The 19,677-nt window shown below is 60.6% G+C and overlaps 1 protein-coding gene across 1 annotated transcript in view; it reads right to left on the reverse strand.

Moving 5' to 3' along the window:
- Positions 1-19,677, reverse strand: part of LOC133625681 (leucine-rich repeat-containing protein 14-like) — a 49,563-nt gene that overhangs the window by 4,219 nt on the left and 25,667 nt on the right. Inside the window, 3 exon segments of the mRNA XM_061998849.1 lie at positions 11,003-11,087; positions 11,558-11,694; positions 11,778-11,857. Coding sequence (XP_061854833.1) covers positions 11,003-11,087; positions 11,558-11,694; positions 11,778-11,857 — 302 coding nt within the window.

The following is a 19,677-nucleotide window of genomic DNA, read 5'->3' on the forward strand; positions in this document are numbered from 1 at the left end:
CATCAATAGGGCATCCTATAGCACCCCTAAGCCAGCCCCTATCAATAGGGCATCCTATAGCACCCCTAAGCCAGCCCCCATCAATAAGGCATCCTATAGCACCCCTAAGCCAGCCCCCATCAATAGGGCATCCTATAGCACCCCTAACCCAGACCCCATCAATAGGGCATCTTAGAGCACCCCTAACCCAGACCCCATCAATAGGGCATCCTATAGCACCCCTAACCCAGACCCCATCAATAGGGCATCCTATAGCACCCCTAACCCAGCCCTCTATCTATAGGGCATCCTATAGCACCCCTAAGCCAGCCCCCATCAATAGGGCATCCTGTAGCACCCCTAACCCAGACCCCATCAATAGGGCATCCTATAGCACCCCTAAGCCAGCCCTCTATCTATAGGGCATCCTATAGCACCTCTAATCCAGCCCCCCATCAATAGGGCACCCCACAGCACCCCTAGATCTGCACCTCATCAATAGGGTACCCCTAACCCAGCCCTCTCTCAATAGGACCTCCCATAGCACTCCTAACCCTATCCCCCATTAATAGGGCACCCTATAGCACTCCTAACCCAGCTCCCCATCAATAGGGAACTCCAGGGCAGGACCCATGACCCACCCCTCTTAATGAGGGGTACCCCCAGCACCCCATAAAGGAAGCCTACAGCAGGATCTCCAACACCCCCCTTCCCTCCCTGGGCCCCCCTGTGCTGCCCTCACACCCCTCGACCCCCCTCAGCTGCCCTCACCCCCCCCAATCCCCGGGGTCCCCTTCATCTGCCCTCAATCCCCCAGTCCCTGGGGACCCCTTCAGCTGCCCTCACGCCCCCCAATCCCCGAGGCCCCCCTCAGCTGCCCTCACGCCCCCCCAATCTCCGGGGTCCCCTTCAGCTGCCCTCAACCCCCTAATCCCCGGGGTCTCCCTCAGCTGCCCTCACGACCCCAATCCCCGGGGACCCCTCAGCTGCCCTCACGCCCCCCAGTCCCCGGGGACCCCTCAGCTGCCCTCACGCCCCCAGTCCCCGGGGACCTCTCAGATGCCCTCACGTCCCCCAATCCCCGGGATCCCCCTCAGCTGCCCTCACGCCCCCAATCCCTGAGGACCCCTCAGCTGCCCTCACGCCCCCCAATCCCCGGGATCCCCCTCAGCTGCCCTCACGCCCCCAGTCCCCGGGGACCCCTCAGCTCCCCTCACGCCCCCCCCATCCCCGGGATCCCCCTCGGCTACCCTCACACTCCCCCAATCCCCGGGGACCCCTCAGCTGCCCTCACCCCCCACAATCCCCGGGGTCCCCCTCAGCTGCCCTCACCCCCCACAATCCCCGGGGTCCCCCTCAGCTGCCCTCACGCCACCAATCCCCGGGATCCCCCTCAGCTGCCCTCACGCCCCCAATCCCCGGGATCCCCCTCAGCTGCCCTCACCCCCCACAATCCCGGGGGACCCCTCAGCTGCCCTCACGCCCCCCAGTCCCCGGGGACCCCTCAGCTGCCCTCACGCCCCCAATCCCGGGGGACCCCTCAGCTGCCCTCACGCCCCCCAGTCCCCGGGGACCCCTCAGCTGCCCTCACCCCCCCAGTCCCCGGGGGACCCCTCAGCTGCCCTCACGCCCCCCAGTCCCCGGGGACCCCTCAGCTGCCCTCACGCCCCCAATCCCGGGGGACCCCTCAGCTGCCCTCACCCCCCCAGTCCCCGGGGACCCCTCAGCTGCCCTCACGCCCCCAGTCCCCGGGGACCCCTCAGCTGCCCTCATGCCCCCAGTCCCCGGGGACCCCTCAGCTGCCCTCATGCCCCCAATCCCGGGGGACCCCTCAGCTGCCCTCACGCCCCCCAGTCCCCGGGGACCCCTCAGCTGCCCTCACGCCCCCAGTCCCCGGGGACCCCTCAGCTGCCCTCATGCCCCCAGTCCCCGGGGACCCCTCAGCTGCCCTCACGCCCCCCAGTCCCCGGGGACCCCTCAGCTGCCCTCACGCCCCCCAGTCCCCGGGGACCCCTCAGCTGCCCTCACGCCCCCCAATCCCGGGGGACCCCTCAGCTGCCCTCACGCCCCCCAGTCCCCGGGGACCCCTCAGCTGCCCTCACGCCCCCCAGTCCCCGGGGACCCCTCAGCTCACCTCCCGCCCGCCGCCCCGCTCCCGCCGGGCCCCTCACGGCCGCGCTTCCAGGCATGCGCACTGCACCCCGGCACCGCCCCTCCGCCAATCAGAGCGAGAGTTTCACCACGGAAGGCGGGCCCGGCGTCGTTACTAGGTGCCGCCTGCCATCCTCGCCCGCCCATTGGCTGCCGCCGTGTCTGTCATCGCTTCCTCCCTTCTTATTGGCTGAAGGGCGGCGGCAGCGGGAAGTTCGATCTGAGCCCCAGACGCTGCGGTCCCTGCGCGGCTCCGGGAGGTCTCGGATCGCCCCGGGCCGGGGAACGGCCCCGCTCCGCACGCCATGGAGCGGCAGCGGGAGGTCAAGGCCCTGCTGAAGAGCTGGGAAGCGGCTTTTGTCCGGGAGCAGCGGAGGAAGCCCGGCCAGGTGCCCGCTGCGGGGGGCGGGGATGGGGAGGGGCGGCGGGGCAAAGTGGGGTTTTAATGGGGTTCTGAGGGGAAAGGTGGAGTTTTGAGAGGAAAAGTGAGGGGTTTTGTGAATTTCTGAGGAGCAAGTGGGAATTGGGAGGAGCTTGGAGGGGAAAAGTGGGGTTTTGGTGGAGTGTTGAGGGGAAAAGTGGGGGTTTGGTGGATTTCTGAGATACAAGTGCGATTTTAGTGGAGCTCTGAGGGGAAAAGTGGGGGTTTTGTGGAGTGTTGAGAAGAAAAGGGGTTTTAGTGGAGTTCTGAGTGAACAAGTGGCGATTTGGAGGATTTTTGAGTCTAAAGGTAAGTTTTTGGTGCGGTTCTGAGGGGAAAAATGGGTTTGGGCAGAGTTTTGAGGGCAACAGTGGGTTTTACTGGAGTTTTGAGGGGAAAAGTGGGGGTTTGGTGGAGGTTTGAGGGGAAAAGTGTTTTTTTGTGGGATTCTGAGGGGAATAAAGGTTTTTGTAGAGCTTTAAGGAGAAAAGAGTGGGGTTGGTTGTCTGCTGAGGGGGAACAGTGGAGATTGGTGGGGTTCTGAGGGGAAAAGTGGGGGTTTGGTGGGGTTCTGAGGGGAAAAGTGCGGGCTTGGTGGAGTCTGGAGTGGAAAGGTGGAGGTTCGGTGGGGTTTTGAGGGTGAAAGCGGGTTTTTGATGGGGTTCTGAGGGGAAAAGTGGAGTTTTGGTGGAGTGTTGAGGGGAAAAGTGGGGGTTTGGTGGATTTCTGAGATACAAGTGCGATTTTAGTGGAGCTCTGAGGGGAAAAGTGGGGGTTTTGTGGAGTGTTGAGAAGAAAAGGGGTTTTAGTGGAGTTCTGAGTGAACAAGTGACGATTTGGAGGATTTTTGAGTCTAAAGGTAAGTTTTTGGTGCGGTTCTGAGGGGAAAAATGGGTTTGGGCAGAGTTTTGAGGGCAACAGTGGGTTTTACTGGAGTTTTGAGGGGAAAAGTGGGGGTTTGGTGGAGTTTTGAGGGGAAAAGTGTTTTACTGTGGGGTTCTGAGGGGAATAAAGGTTTTTGTAGAGCTTTAAGGAGAAAAGAGTGCGGTTGGTGGTCTGCTGAGGGGGAACAGTGGAGATTGGTGGGGTTCTGAGCAGAAAAGTGGGGGTTTGGTGGAGTTTTGAGGGGAAAAGTGGAGGTTCGGTGGGGTTTTGAGGGTGAAAGTGGGGTTTTGATGGGGTTCTGAGGGGAAAAGTGGAGTTTTGGTGGAGTGTTGAGGGGAAAAGTGGGTTTTTTTTGTGGAGTGTTGAGAAGAACAGTGGGTTTTACTGGAGTTTGGAATGAAAAAGTGGGGGTTTTGGTGGAGTGTTGAGGGGAAAAGGGGTTTTAGTGGAGTTTGGAGTGAAAAAGTGGGGATTTGATGAATTTTTGAGGGTAAAAGTAGGTTTTTGGTGTGGTTCTGAGGGGAAAAATGGGTTTTGGTGGAGTTTTAAGGAGAAAAGAGTGGGGTTGGTTGTCTGGTGAGGGGGAACAGTGGAGATTGGTGGGGTTCTGAGGGGAAAAGTGCGGGCTTGGTGGAGTCTGGAGTTGAAAAGTGGAGGTTCTGTGGGGTTTTGAGGGCGAAAGTGGGTTTTTGATGGGGTTCTGAGGGGAAAAGTGGAGTTTTGGTGGAGTTTTGAGAGGAAAAGAGGGGAGTTTGTGAATTTCTGAGGAACAAGTGGGAATTGGGAGGAGCTTGGAGGGGAAAAGTGGGGTTTTGGTGGAGTGTTGAGGGGAAAAGTAGGGGTTTGGTGGATTTCTGAGATACAAGTGAGATTTTAGTGGAGCTCTGAGGGGAAAAGTGGGGGTTTTGTGGAGTGTTGAGAAGAAAAGGGGTTTTAGTGGAGTTCTGAGTGAACAAGTGGCGATTTGGAGGATTTTTGAGGGTAAAAGTAAGTTTTTGATGTGGTTCTGAGGGGAAAAATGGATTTTGGCAGTTTTGAGGGCAAAAGTGGAGGGTTTGTGGACTTCTGAGGAACAGTGGGATTTTGGAGGAGCTTTGAGGGTATAAATGAAGTTTTGGTGGAGTTTTCAGATGAAAAGTGGAGTTTTGGTGGAGTGTTGAGGGAAAAAGTGGGGTTTTGGTAGAGCTTGGAGTGAAAAAGTGGGGGGTTGGTGGGTTTTTGAGGGTAAAAGTGGGGTTTTGGTGGGGTTTTGAGGGGAAAATGGGTTTTTTGTAGAGTTTTAAGGAGAAAAGAGTGGGATTGGTGGTCTGCTGAGGGGGAACAGTGGAGATTGGTGGGGTTCTGAGGGGAAAAGTGCAGGCTTGGTGGAGTCTGGAGTGGAAAAGTGGAGGTTCGGTGGGGTTTTGAGGGCGAAATTGGGTTTTTGATGGGGTTCTGAGGGGAAAAGTGGAGTTTTGGTGGAGTTTTCAGATGAAAAGTGGGGTTTTTTGTGGAGTGTTGAGAAGAACAGTGGGTTTTACTGGAGTTTGGAGTGAAAAAGTGGGGGTTTTGTGGAGTGTTGAGAAGAAAAGGGGTTTTAGTGGAGTTTGGAGTGAAAAAGTGGGGATTTGATGAATTTTTGAGAGTAAAAGTAGGTTTTCGGTGTGGATCTGAGGTGAAAATGAGTTTTTGTGGGGTTTTAAGGGGAAAAGTAAGGTTCTGGTGGAGTGTTGAGGGCAAAAGTGGGGTTTTGGTGAGATTCTGAGGAAAGAATTGGGTTTTGATGGTGTTGTGGGGAGAAAGTGGGATTGTGGTGTAGTCTTGAGAGGAAAACTGGGTTTTGGCAGAGTTTTGAGGGCAAAAGTGGGGGATTTGTGGACTTCTGAGGAACAAGTGGGAATTAGGAGGAACTTTGAGGGGGAAAGTGAAGTTTTGGTGGAGTGTTGAGGGAAAAAGTGGGGTTTTGGTGGAGCTTGGAGTTAAAATTGGCTGTTCAATGGGTTTTTGAGGGCGAAAGTGGATTTTTGATGGGATTCTGAGGGGGAAAATGGATTTTTTGGTGGAGTTTTAAGTGGAAAAGTGGAGGTTTGAGAAGAAAAGTGGGGATTTGGTGGACTTAAGAGGAACAAGTGGGATTTTGGAGGAGCTTTGAGGGGAAAAGTGGAGTTTTGGTGGGGTTTTTAGATTAAAAGTGTGGGTTTGGTGTATTTTTAAGGGCAAATGTGGGATTTTGTGGACTTTGGAGTGGTAAGGTGTGGGTTTGGTGGATATTTGGGGCAAAAGCGGGGTGTCTTGTGGTTCTGAGGGAAAAAGAGAGGGTTTGGTGGTCCACTGAAAGGAAAATGAGTTTTTGTGGAGTTTTAAGGGGAAAAGTGGGGTTTTGGTGGGGTTTTAAGATGAAAAATGCAGTTTTGGTGGAGTTTTCAGATGAAAAGTGGAGTTTTGGCTGCCCTCACGCCCCCCCCAATCTCCGGGGTCCCCTTCAGCTGCCCACACCCCCCCCAATCCCTGGGGTCCCCTTCAGCTGCCCTCACGCCCCCCCAATCCCCGGGATCCCCCTCAGCTACCCACACACTCCCCCAATCCCTGAGGCCCCCCTCAGCTGCCCTCACGCCCCCCAATCCCCGGGGACCCCTCAGCTGCCCTCACGCCCCCCCAATCCCCGGGGACCCCTCAGCTGCCCTCACGCCCCCAATTCCCGGGGACCCCTGAGCTGCCCTCACCCCCCCCAATCCCCGGGGACCCCTCAGCTGCCCTCACCCCCCCCCAGTCCCCGGGGACCCCTCAGCTCACCTCCCGCCCGCCGCCCCGCTCCCGCCGGGCCCCTCACGGCCGCGCTTCCAGGCATGCGCACTGCACCCCGGCACCGCCCCTCCGCCAATCAGAGCGAGAGTTTCACCACGGAAGGCGGGCCCGGCGTCGTTACTAGGTGCCGCCTGCCATCCTCGCCCGCCCATTGGCTGCCGCCGTGTCTGTCATCGCTTCCTCCCTTCTTATTGGCTGAAGGGCGGCGGCAGCGGGAAGTTCGGTCTGAGCCCCAGACGCTGCGGTCCCTGCGCGGCTCCGGGAGGTCTCGGATCCCCCCCGGGCCGGGGAACGGCCCCGCTCCGCACGCCATGGAGCGGCAGCGGGAGGTCAAGGCCCTGCTGAAGAGCTGGGAAGCGGCTTTTCTCCGGGAGCAGCGGAGGAAGCCCGGCCAGGTGCCCGCTGCGGGGGGCGGGGATGGGGAGGGGCGGCGGGGCAAAGTGGGGTTTTAATGGGGTTCTGAGGGGAAAGGTGGAGTTTTGAGAGGAAAAGAGGGGAGTTTGTGAATTTCTGAGGAACAAGTGGGAATTGGGAGGAGCTTGGAGGGGAAAAGTGGAGTTTTGGTGGAGTGTTGAGGGGAAAAGTGGGGGTTTGGTGGATTTCTGAGATACAAGTGCGATTTTAGTGGAGCTCTGAGGGGAAAAGTGGGGGTTTTGTGGAGTGTTGAGAAGAAAAGGGGTTTTAGTGGAGTTCTGAGTGAACAAGTGGCGATTTGGAGGATTTTTGAGTCTAAAGGTAAGTTTTTGGTGCGGTTCTGAGGGGAAAAATGGGTTTGGGCAGAGTTTTGAGGGCAACAGTGGGTTTTACTGGAGTTTTGAGGGGAAAAGTGGGGGTTTGGTGGAGGTTTGAGGGGAAAAGTGTTTTACTGTGGGGTTCTGAGGGGAATAAAGGTTTTTGTAGAGCTTTAAGGAGAAAAGAGTGGGGTTGGTGGTCTGCTGAGGGGGAACAGTGGAGATTTGTGGGGTTCTGAGGGGAAAAGTGCGGGCTTGGTGGAGTCTGGAGTGGAAAGGTGGAGGTTCGGTGGGGTTTTGAGGGCGAAAGTGGGTTTTTGATGGGGTTCTGAGGGGAAAAGTGGAGTTTTGGTGGAGTGTTGAGGGGAAAAGTGGGGGTTTGGTGGATTTCTGAGATACAAGTGCGATTTTAGTGGAGCTCTGAGGGGAAAAGTGGGGGTTTTGTGGAGTGTTGAGAAGAAAAGGGGTTTTAGTGGAGTTCTGAGTGAACAAGTGGCGATTTGGAGGATTTTTGAGTCTAAAGGTAAGTTTTTGGTGCGGTTCTGAGGGGAAAAATGGGTTTGGGCAGAGTTTTGAGGGCAACAGTGGGTTTTACTGGAGTTTTGAGGGGAAAAGTGGGGGTTTGGTGGAGTTTTGAGGGGAAAAGTGTTTTTTTGTGGGGTTCTGAGGGGAATAAAGGTTTTTGTAGAGCTTTAAGGAGAAAAGAGTGGGGTTGGTTGTCTGCTGAGGGGGAACAGTGGAGATTGGTGGGGTTCTGAGGGGAAAAGTGGGGGTTTGGGGTTTTGAGGGGAAAAGTTTTTTTTTGTGGGGTTCTGAGGTGAATAAAGGTTTTTGTAGAGCTTTAAGGAGAAAAGAGTGGGGTTGGTTGTGTGCTGAGGGGGAACAGTGGAGATTGGTGGGGTTCTGAGGGGAAAAGTGCGGGCTTGGTGGAGTCTGGAGTGGAAAAGTGGAGGTTCGGTTGGGTTTTGAGGGTGAAAGTTGGTTTTTGATGGGGTTCTGAGGGGAAAAGTGGAGTTTTGGTGGAGTTTTCAGATGAAAAGTGGGTTTTTTTTTGGAGTGTTGAGAAGAACAGTGGGTTTTACTGGAGTTTGGAGTGAAAAAGTGGGGGTTTTGTGGAGTGTTGAGAAGAAAAGGGGTTTTAGTGGAGTTTGGAGTGAAAAAGTGGGGATTTGATGAATTTTTGAGAGTAAAAGTAGGTTTTCGGTGTGGATCTGAGGTGAAAATGAGTTTTTGTGGGGTTTTAAGGGGAAAAGTAAGGTTCTGGTGGAGTGTTGAGGGCAAAAGTGGGGTTTTGGTGAGATTCTGAGAGGAAAGAATTGGGTTTTGATGGTGTTGTGGGGAGAAAGTGGGATTGTGGTGTAGTCTTGAGAGGAAAACTGGGTTTTGGCAGAGTTTTGAGGGCAAAAGTGGGGGATTTGTGGACTTCTGAGGAACAAGTGGGAATTAGGAGGAACTTTGAGGGGGAAAGTGAAGTTTTGGTGGAGTGTTGAGGGAAAAAGTGGGGTTTTGGTGGAGCTTGGAGTTAAAATTGGCTGTTCAATGGGTTTTTGAGGGCGAAAGTGGATTTTTGATGGGATTCTGAGGGGGAAAATGGATTTTTTGGTGGAGTTTTAAGTGGAAAAGTGGAGGTTTGAGAAGAAAAGTGGGGATTTGGTGGACTTAAGAGGAACAAGTGGGATTTTGGAGGAGCTTTGAGGGGAAAAGTGGAGTTTTGGTGGGGTTTTTAGATTAAAAGTGTGGGTTTGGTGTATTTTTAAGGGCAAATGTGGGATTTTGTGGACTTTGGAGTGGTAAGGTGTGGGTTTGGTGGATATTTGGGGCAAAAGCGGGGTGTCTTGTGATTCTGAGGGAAAAAGAGAGGGTTTGGTGGTCCACTGAAAGGAAAATGAGTTTTTGTGGAGTTTTAAGGGGAAAAGTGGGGTTTTGGTGGGGTTTTAAGATGAAAAATGCAGTTTTGGTGGAGTTTTCAGATGAAAAGTGGAGTTTTGGCTGCCCTCACGCCCCCCCAATCTCTGGGGTCCCCTTCAGCTGCCCACACCCCCCCCAATCCCTGGGGTCCCCTTCAGCTGCCCTCACGCCCCCCCAATCCCCGGGATCCCCCTCAGCTACCCACACACTCCCCCAATCCCTGAGGCCCCCCTCAGCTGCCCTCACGCCCCCCAATCCCCGGGGTCCCCCTCAGCTGCCCTCACGCCCCCCAATCCCCGGGGTCCCCCTCAGCTGCCCTCACGCCCCCCAATCCCCGGGGTCCCCCTCAGCTGCCCTCACGCCCCCCAATCCCCGGGGACCCCTCAGCTCCCCTCACGCCCCCAATCCCGGGGGACCCCTCAGCTCCCCTCACGCCCCCAATCCCGGGGGACCCCTCAGCTCCCCTCACGCCCCCAATCCCGGGGGACCCCTCAGCTGCCCTCACGCCCCCCAATCCTCGGGATTCCCCTCAGCTGCCCTCACGCCCCCCAGTCCCCGGGGACCCCTCAGCTGCCCTCACGCCCCCCAATCCCCGGGGTCCCCCTCAGCTGCCCTCACGCCCCCCAATCCCCGGGGACCCCTCAGCTCCCCTCACGCCCCCAATCCCGGGGGACCCCTCAGCTCCCCTCACGCCCCCAATCCCGGGGGACCCCTCAGCTGCCCTCACGCCCCCCAATCCTCGGGATTCCCCTCAGCTGCCCTCACGCCCCCCAGTCCCCGGGGACCCCTCAGCTCACCTCCCGCTCGCCGCCCCGCTCCCGCCGGGCCCCTCACGGCCGCGCTTCCAGGCATGCGCACTGCACCCCGGCACCGCCCCTCCGCCAATCAGAGCGAGAGTTTCACCACGGAAGGCGGGCCCGGCGTCGTTACTAGGTGCCGCCTGCCATCCTCGCCCGCCCATTGGCTGCCGCCGTGTCTGTCATCGCTTCCTCCCTTCTTATTGGCTGAAGGGCGGCGGCAGCGGGAAGTTCGATCTGAGCCCCAGACGCTGCGGTCCCTGCGCGGCTCCGGGAGGTGGAGTTTTCAGATGAAAAGTGGAGTTTTGGTGGAGTGTTGAGGGGAAAAGTGTGGTTTTAGTGGACCTTGGAGTGAAAAAGTGGAGATTTGGTGGGTTTTTGAGGGCAAAAGTGCGTTTTTTTGTGGGATTCTGAGGAGAAAAAGGTTTTTTTGTAGAGTTTTAAGGAGAAAAGAGGGACGTTGGAGTTCTGCTGAGTTGGAAAAGATGCAGATTGGTGGGGTTCTGAGGCACCAGTGGGATTTTGGGGGAGCTTTGAGGGGAAAAGTGGAGTTTTGTTGGTGTTTTCAGATGACAAGTGTGCTTTTAGTGGATTTTGGAGTGAAAAAGTGGGGGGTTGGTGGATATTTGAGGGCAAAGGTGGGTTTTTGATGGGGTTCTGAGGGGAAGATGGGTTTTTGTGGAGTGTTGAGGGGAAAAGTGGTGCTTTGGTGGGGTTCTGACGAAAAAGTTGGGCTTTGGTGTAGTTTTGAGGGGAAAAGTGAGCTTTTTGTGAGTTTTGAAGGGAAATGTTGGGGTTTGGTGGAGTTTTAAGGGGGAAAAAGTGGGATTTTGGTGGAGTTCTGAGGGGAAAATTGGGGAGGTGATTTGAGGGAAAAAAAGTAGTGTTTTTGTGGTGGTGTTTGGACAAAAAGATAGAATATTGGGGTTTTGGTGGTGAAATCTCTACCAGGAGGCTGCAGTGAGCTGGAGGTCGGTCTCTGCTCCCAGCTAGTGAGTGACGGGCCAAGAGGAAAGGGGCTCAGGGTGCCCCAGGGGAGGCTGAGGCTGGAGCTGAGGCAGAACTGTTTCCCTGAGAGGGGTGTCAGCCCCTGTGCCAGGCTGCCCGGGAGCTGGGGGAGTGCCCAGCCCTGGAGGGACCCCAAAGCCCTGGAGCTGAGGTGCTGAGGGCTGTGGGTCAGTGGTGGCCGTGGCAGGGTGAGGGCTCAGGGCTGGGCTCCAGCAGCTCAAAGGGCTTTTCTAACTCAAATGATTCTGTGGTTTGCTCCCTGCAGCTGTGGCATCATCACAGATGCCAGTCCTGGGTCGCTCAGCACCATCTGCTGCCACGGCCTCCGCGGCCGCTACGTCACCGTCACCATCCTGGGCCGGGAGGAGCAGTTCACTCTCTGTGAGGTCGAGGTCTACACTGTCCACCCCGAGCCATGACGGGCTTTTAAGGGGGACAAGGTGAGGAGTTTCCCCCCTGGCACCAGGACCCTCTGACATCAGATGCCCCTGGAGGCTCCCTGTCGTCAGAACCACCCTAATAAACATCCCCACGGGGCCTCTTTGTACATCACCATCCCCATCCCATAGGCTCCAGAGGACCATGGCATCACCATCCCCACCCCGTGGGCTCCACAGGACCATGGCATCACCATCCCCACCCCGTGGGCTCCACAGAACCATGGCATCACCATCCCCACCCCGTGGGCTCCACAGGACCATGGCATCACCATCCCCATCCCATAGGCTCCAGAGGACCATGGCATCACCATCCCAACCCCACGGGACCTCCAGCCTCTTTCCATCACCACCCTTGAGGCCCATGGGGTTCCACCATCCTCATCCCCACTCTGTGGCTCCCCAGGACCTGTGGTGGCCACCTTGGGGTGGGGGTGGCCGTGGGAGGTCACTCACTCGCCCGTGAAGCCTTTGGAGATGGAGTGGAAGGAGGTGAGTTCCACCGAGTCCAGGTAGGGCGGCCCCATCTCTGTCAGCACCTTCCTGAAGGAGTGGAAGGCCGAACCCTCAGCATACACGTTGTCCTGGTACACCTGGAGGAGGGGGGAAACTGGTGGGGTTACCTAGATGTTGGGGTCCACCTCACATACCCCCCGAGTCTGAGGGTCCCACTCACCTCGTCAGCCATGAGGAAGAGCCTCTCCTCGAAGGCGAATTTGATGACGGCCTCAATGCACTGACGGCTCTGGACCTGCCCTGGGAGGGGGGAGAAGGGGGGAGGTTGGCATAGCGGAGTGGGGGGGTCCAGTCCCACTCCCACCATGGGTTTGGGGGGCCCAGTCCTGCTCCTGATGGGTTTTGGGGGGCTCAATCCCTTTTCCTGATAGGTTTGGGGGCCCAGTCTTGCTCCCTATGGGTTTGGGGTATGGGCTCAGCCCCACTCCTGATGGGTTTTAGGGGACTCAGTCTAGTTTCCCATGGGTATGGGGGGGCTTAGACCCCCTCTCCTGATAGGTTTGGGGGACCCAAACTGCCTCCCTATAGATTTGGGAGGAGAGTCATCCCCACTCCTGATGGGTTTGGGGGGGCTTAGCCCCTGCTCCTGATGGGTTTTGGGGCCTTCACCCCAGTCCTGATGGATTTGAGGGGACTCAGTCCCACTTCCTATGGCTTTTGGAGGGTCTCAACCCAGTTCTTGGGTATGTTTTGGAGGTCTTAGTAGGACCAGTAAAGCACTGGGGGTCTCAGAATGGGACTGGGAGGGCACTGGGAGCTCACAGCCCTGGTACCAGAAGTCCCATCCCAACCTCAGGGTCCCATCCCAGCCCCAGGGTCCTATCCCCAGGGTCCCATCCCAGTCCCAGGATCCCATCCCATCCCTGATATCCCACCCCTGGGGTCCAATCCCACCCCTGGGGTCCCATCCCAGTCCCATCCCATCCCATCCCTGGGGTCCCATCCTAACCTCAGGGTCTAATCCCACCCCTGAGATCCCATCCCTGGAGTCCCATTCCATCCCTGGGGTCCCATCACATCCCACCCCTGAAGTCCCATCCCTGGGGTCCCATCCCAACCTCAGGGTCCCATCCCACTCCTGGAGTTCCAACCCTGGGGACGCATCCCACCCCTGGGGTCCCATCCCAGTCTCATCCCACCCCTGGAGTCCCATCCCAGTCCTATCCCGTCCCACCCCTGGGGTCCCATCCCACCCCTGGGGTCCCATCCCACCCCTGGGGTCCCATCCCATCCCAACCCTGGAGACCCATCCCATCCCTGAAGTCCTATCCCTGGGGTCCCGTCCCACCCCTGGGGTCCCGTCCCACCCCTGGGGACTCATCCCATCCTGTCCCATCCCATCCCACCCCACCCCTGGGGTCCCATCCCACCCCTGGAGACTCATCCCATCCCACCCCTGGCGCCCCATCCCACCCCTGGGGACTCATCCCACCCCTGGGGTCCCATCCAGTCCCATGCCATCCCACCCCTGGGGACCCATCACATCCCATCCCACCCCTGGGGTCCCATCCCATCCCACCCCTGGGGACTCATCCCAGCCCTGGGGTCCCATCACATCCCATCCCACCCCTGGTGTCCCATCCCATCCCACCCCTGGTTTCCCATCCAGTCCCATGCCATCCCACCCCTGGGGTCCCATCCCATCCCACCCCTAGGGTCCCATCCCATCCCACCCCTGGGGTCCGATCCCAACCCTGGGGTCCCAGCCAGTCCCATCCCATCCCACCCCTGGGGTCCCATCCCATCCCACCCCTAGGGTCCCATCCCATCCCACCCCTGGGGTCCAATCCCAACCCTGGGGTCCCAGCCAGTCCCATCCCATCCCACCCCTGGGGTCCCATCCCATCCCACCACTGGGGTCCGATCCCATCCCCTCCCATCCCACCCCTGGGGTCCCATCCCACCCCTGGGGTCCCATCCCATCCCACCCCTGGGGTCCCAACCAGTCCCATCCCATCCCAACCCTGGAGACCCATGCCATCCCTGAAGTCCTATACCTAGGGTCCCGTCCCACCCCTGGGGTCCCGTCCCACCCCTGGGGACTCATCCCACCCCTGGGGTCCCATCCCATCCTGTCCCATCCAATCCCATCCCACTCCTGGGGTCCCATCCCACCCCTGGAGACTCATCCCATCCCTGGGGTCCCATCCCATCCCACCCCTGGCGCCCCATCCCACCCCTGGGGACTCATCCCAACCCTGGGGTCCCATCCAGTCCCATGCCATCCCACCCCTGGGGACCCATCACATCCCATCCCACCCCTGGGTTCCCATACCATCCCACCCCTGGGGACTCATCCCAGCCCTGGGGTCCCATCACATCCCATCCCACCCCTGGGGTCCCATCCCATCCCACCCCTGGTTTCCCATCCAGTCCCATCCCATCCCACCCCTAGGGTCCCATCCCATCCCACCCCTGGGGTCCGATCCCAACCCTGGGGTCCCAGCCAGTCCCATCCCATCCCATCCCACCCCTGGGGTCCCATCGCATCCCACCCCTAGGGTCCCATCCCATCCCACCCCTGGGGTCCGATCCCAACCCTGGGGTCCCAGCCAGTCCCATCCCATCCCACCCCTGGGGTCCCATCCCAAACCTGGGGTCACATCCAGTCCCATCCCATCCCACCCCTGGGGTCCCATCCCACCCCTGGGGACTCATCCCATCTTACCCCTGGTGTCCCATCACATCCCATCCCACCCCTAGGGTCCCATCCCCTCCCAACCCTTGGGTACCATCCAGTCCCATCCCATCCCACCCCTGGGGTCGCATCCCATCCCACCCCTGGGGTCCCATCCCATCCCTGGGGTCCCATCCCATCCCACCCCTGGGGCCCCATCCCACCCCTGGGGTCCCATCCCATCCCATCCCATCCCATCCCTGGGGACTCATCCCACCCCTGGGGTCCCATCCCATCCTGTCCCATCCCACCCCACCCCTGGGGTCCCATCCCACCCCTGGAGACTCATCCCATCACTGTGGTCCCATCGCATCCCACCCCTGGGGACTCATCCCACCCCTGGGGCCCCATCCCATCCCATCCCATCCCACCCCTGGGGACTCATCCCAACCCTGGGGTTCCATCCAGTCCCATCCCACCCCTGGGGTCCCATCCCATCCCACCCCTGGGGACTCATCCCAGCCCTGGGGTCCCATCCAGTCCCATCCCACCCCTGGGGTCCCATCCCACCCCTGGGGACTCATCCCATCCCACCCCTGGTGTCCCATCACATCCCATCCCACCCCTGGGGTCTCATCCCCTCCCAACCCTTGGGTCCCATCCAGTCCCATCCCATCCCACCCCTGGGGTCCCATCCCATCCCACACCTGGGGTCCCATCCCATCCCAACCCTGGAGACCCATCCCATCCCTGAAGTCCTATCCCTGGGGTCCCGTCCCACCCCTGGGGTCCCGTCCCACCCCTGGGGTCCCATCCCATCCCTGGGGTCCCATCCCAGTCTCATCCCACCCCTGGATTCCCATCCCAGTCCTATCCTATCCCACTCCTGAGGTCCCACCCCTGGAGTCCCATCCCACCCCTGGAGTCCCATCCCACCCCTGGGTCCCATCCACTCCCATCCCATCCCACCCCTGGGGTCCCATCCCATCCCACCCCTGGGGTCCCATCCCAACCCTGGATGCCACCCACTCCCATCCCATCCCACCCCTGGGGTCCCATCCCACCCCTGGGGTCCCATCCCACCCCTGGGGTCCCAGCCAATCCCATCCCACCCCACCCCTGGGGTCCCATCCCACCCCACCCCTGGGGTCCCATCCGATCCCTGAGGTCCCATCCCACCCGTGGGATCCCATCCCATCCATCCCATCCCATCCCATCCCTAGGGTCCCCTCCCATCCCACCCCTGGGGTCCCATCCGAACCGTGGGGTCCCATCCAATCGCATCCCATCCCATCCCTGGGGTCCCATCACATCCCATCCCACCCCTGGGGTCCCATCCCACCCCTGGGGTCCCATCCAGTCCCATCCAATCCCATCCCACCCCTGGGGTCCCATCCCATCCCACCCCTGGGGACTCATCCCATCCCTGGGGTCCCATCACATCCCATCCCACCCCTGGGGTCCCATCCCAACCCTGGAGACCCATTCCACCCCTGAAGTCCTATCCCTGGGGTCCCAACCCAACCTAGGGTCCCATCCCACCCCTGGGGTCGCATCCCACCCCTGGGGTCCCATCCCAGTCTCATCCCACCCCTGGATTCCCATCCCAGTCCTATCCCATCCTACTCCTGAGGTCCCACCCCTGGGGTCCCATCCCGTCTCACCCCTGGGGTCCCATCCCGTCTCACCCCTGGGGTCCCGTCCCACCCCTAAGGTCCCATCCCATCCCTCCCCTGGGGTCCCATCCCATCCCTGGGGACGCATCCCACATCTGGGGTCCGATCCCAACCCTGGGGTCCCAGCCAGTCCCATCCCATCCCACCCCTGGGGTCCCATCCCAAACCTGGGGTCCCATCCAGTCCCATCCCACCCCTGGGGACTCATCCCATCCCACCCCTGGTGTGCCATCACATCCCATCCCACCCCTAGGGTCCCATCACCTCCCAACCCTTGGGTCCCATCCAGTCCCATCCCATCCCACCCCTGGGGTCCCATCCTACCCCTGGGGACTCATCCCTTCCCACCCCTGGTTTCCCATCACATCCCATCCCACCCCTAGGGTCCCATCCCCTCCCAACCCTTGGGTCCCAGCCAGTCCCATCCCACCCCTGGGGTCCCATCCCATCCCACCCCTGGGGTCCCATCCCATCCCAACCCTGGAGACCCATCCCATCCCTGAAGTCCTATCCCTGGGGTCCCATCCCAACCTAGGGTCCCGTCCCACCCCTGGGGTCGCATCCCATCCCATCCCTGGGGTCCCATCCCATCCCTGGGGTCCCATCCCACCCCTGGGGTCGCATCCCATCCCACCCCTGGGGTCGCATCCCATCCCACCCCTGGGGCCCCATCCCACCCCTGGGGTCCCATCCCATCCCGTCCCATCCCATCCCTGGGGACTCATCCCACCCCTGGGGTCCCATCCCATCCTGTCCCATCCCACCCCACCCCTGGGGTCCCATCCCACCCCTGGAGACTCATCCCATCACTGTGGTCCCATCCCATCCCACCCCTGGGGACTCATCCCACCCCTGGGGCCCCATCCCATCCCATCCCATCCCACCCCTGGGGACTCATCCCAACCCTGGGGTTCCATCCAGTCCCATCCCACCCCTGGGGTCCCATCCCATCCCACCCCTGGGGACTCATCCCAGCCCTGGGGTCCCATCCAGTCCCATCCCACCCCTGGGGTCCCATCCCACCCCTGGGGACTCATCCCATCCCACCCCTGGTGTCCCATCACATCCCATCCCACCCCTGGGGTCCCATCCCCTCCCAACCCTTGGGTCCCATCCAGTCCCATCCCATCCCACCCCTGGGGTCCCATCCCATCCCACACCTGGGGTCCCATCCCATCCCAACCCTGGAGACCCATCCCATCCCTGAAGTCCTATCCCTGGGGTCCCATCCCAACCTAGGGTCCCGTCCCACCCCTGGGGTCCCATCCCATCCCTGGGGTCCCATCCCAGTCTCATCCCACCCCTGGATTCCCATCCCAGTCCTATCCTATCCCACTCCTGAGGTCCCACCCCTGGAGTCCCATCCCACCCCTGGGTCCCATCCACTCCCATCCCATCCCACCCCTGGGGTCCCATCCCATCCCACCCCTGGGGTCCCATCCCAACCCTGGATGCCACCCACTCCCATCCCATCCCACCCCTGGGGTCCCATCCCACCCCTGGGGTCCCATCCCACCCCTGGGGTCCCAGCCAATCCCATCCCACCCCACCCCTGGGGTCCCATCCCACCCCACCCCTGGGGTCCCATCCGATCCCTGAGGTCCCATCCCACCCGTGGGATCCCATCCCATCCCATCCCTAGGGTCCCCTCCCATCCCACCCCTGGGGTCCCATCCGAACCGTGGGGTCCCATCCAATCGCATCCCATCCCACCCCTGGGGTCCCATCCCATCCCACCCCTGGGGACTCATCCCATCCCTGGGGTCCCATCACATCCCATCCCACCCCTGGGGTCCCATCCCAACCCTGGGGTCCCATCCAGTCCCATCCAATCCCATCCCATCCCACCCCTGGGGTCCCATCCCATCCCACCCCTGGGGACTCATCCCATCCCTGGGGTCCCATCACATCCCATCCCACCCCTGGGGTCCCATCCCAACCCTGGAGACCCATTCCACCCCTGAAGTCCTATCCCTGGGGTCCCATCCCACCCCTGGGGTCGCATCCCACCCCTGGGGTCCCATCCCAGTCTCATCCCACCCCTGAATTCCCATCCCAGTCCTATCCCATCCTACTCCTGAGGTCCCACCCCTGGGGTCCCATCCCGTCTCACCCCTGGGGTCCCATCCCGTCTCATCCCTGGGGTCCCGTCCCACCCCTAAGGTCCCATCCCATCCCTCCCCTGGGGTCCCATCCCATCCCTGGGGACGCATCCCACATCTGGGGTCCCATCCCAACCCTGGGGTCACATTCAGTCCCATCCAATCCCATCCAGTCCCACCCCTGGGGTCCCATCCAGTCCCACCCCTGGGGTCCCATCCCACCCCTGGGGTCCCATCCCATCCCAGCCCTGTGGTCCCATCCCAGCCCTGGGGTCCCATCCAGTCCCATCCAATCCCATCCCACCCCACCCCTGGGGTCCCATCCGATCCCTGAGGTCCCATCCCACCCGTGGGATCCCATCCCATCCATCCCATCCCTAGGGTCCCCTCCCATCCCACCCCTGGGGTCCCATCCGAACCGTGGGGTCCCATCCAATCGCATCCCATCCCACCCCTGGGGTCCCATCCCATCCCACCCCTGGGGACTCATCCCATCCCTGGGGTCCCATCACATCCCATCCCACCCCTGGGGTCCCATCCCAACCCTGGGGTCCCATCCAGTCCCATCCAATCCCATCCCATCCCACCCCTGGGGTCCCATCCCATCCCACCCCTGGGGACTCATCCCATCCCTGGGGTCCCATCACATCCCATCCCACCCCTGGGGTCCCATCCCAACCCTGAAGTCCCATCCCTGGGGTCCCATTCCAACCTCAGGGTCCCATCCCACCCCTGGGGTTCCATCCCCAGGGTCCCATCCCATCCCAACCCTGGTGTCCCATCCAGTACCATCCCATCCCATCCCACCCCTGGGGTCCCATCCCACCCCTGGGGTCCCATCCCATCTCAACCCTGGGTTCCCATCCAGTCCCATCCCACACTTGGGGACTCATCCCACCCCTGGAGTCCCATCTCATCCCATCCCATCCCACCCCTGGGGTCCCGTCCCAGCCCTTGGTGCCGCAGGGTACCGGTGGGGTTGCCAGGGTTGATGATGCACAGCACCCGTGGGCAGCAGTGCCGGCGGCCCTCGGCCAGCGCCCGCCGCAGCTCACTCAGCGCCAGTGCCCAGCAGCGTTCGTCGTCCAGGTAGTAGCCGAGCTGCACGGCCCCCAGCTCGGCGATGGTGGCCGAGTACAGCGGGTACTGCAGGATGGGCATCAGCACCCGCGTGCGAGAGGGCGCCCAGCCCGTCACCAGCAGCTTCAGGATTGTCTGAGGGCATTGGCATGGCATGATGGAGGGTGACGGGGGGCTGCGGACACGATGGGGGGGGGACACGGGGATGGTGAGGGGAGAAGGGGATGGTGACGGGAGAAGGGGGTGGTGAGGGGCACAGTGTGAACACAGGGATGGTGAGGGTACACGGGGGGGGTGAGGGGACATGCGGCTGGTGAGGGGACACGGGGGTGGTGAGGGGAGAAGGGGAAGGTGAGAGGACATGGGGGTGGTGAGGGGATAAGGGCATGTTGAGGGGACACGGGGGTGGTGAGGGGAGAAGGGGCTGGTGAGGGGACACGGGGATTGTGAGGGGACACGGGGGTGGTGAGGGGAGAAGGGGATAGTGAGGGGAGAAGGGGCTGGTGAGGGGACACGGGGATGGTGAGGGGAGAAGGGGATGGTGAGGGGACACGGGGATGGTGAGGGGACATGGGACTGGTGAGG

The sequence above is a fragment of the Colius striatus genome, chromosome 6, assembly GCF_028858725.1.
Source record: "Colius striatus isolate bColStr4 chromosome 6, bColStr4.1.hap1, whole genome shotgun sequence".
Lineage (NCBI taxonomy): Eukaryota > Metazoa > Chordata > Aves > Coliiformes > Coliidae > Colius > Colius striatus.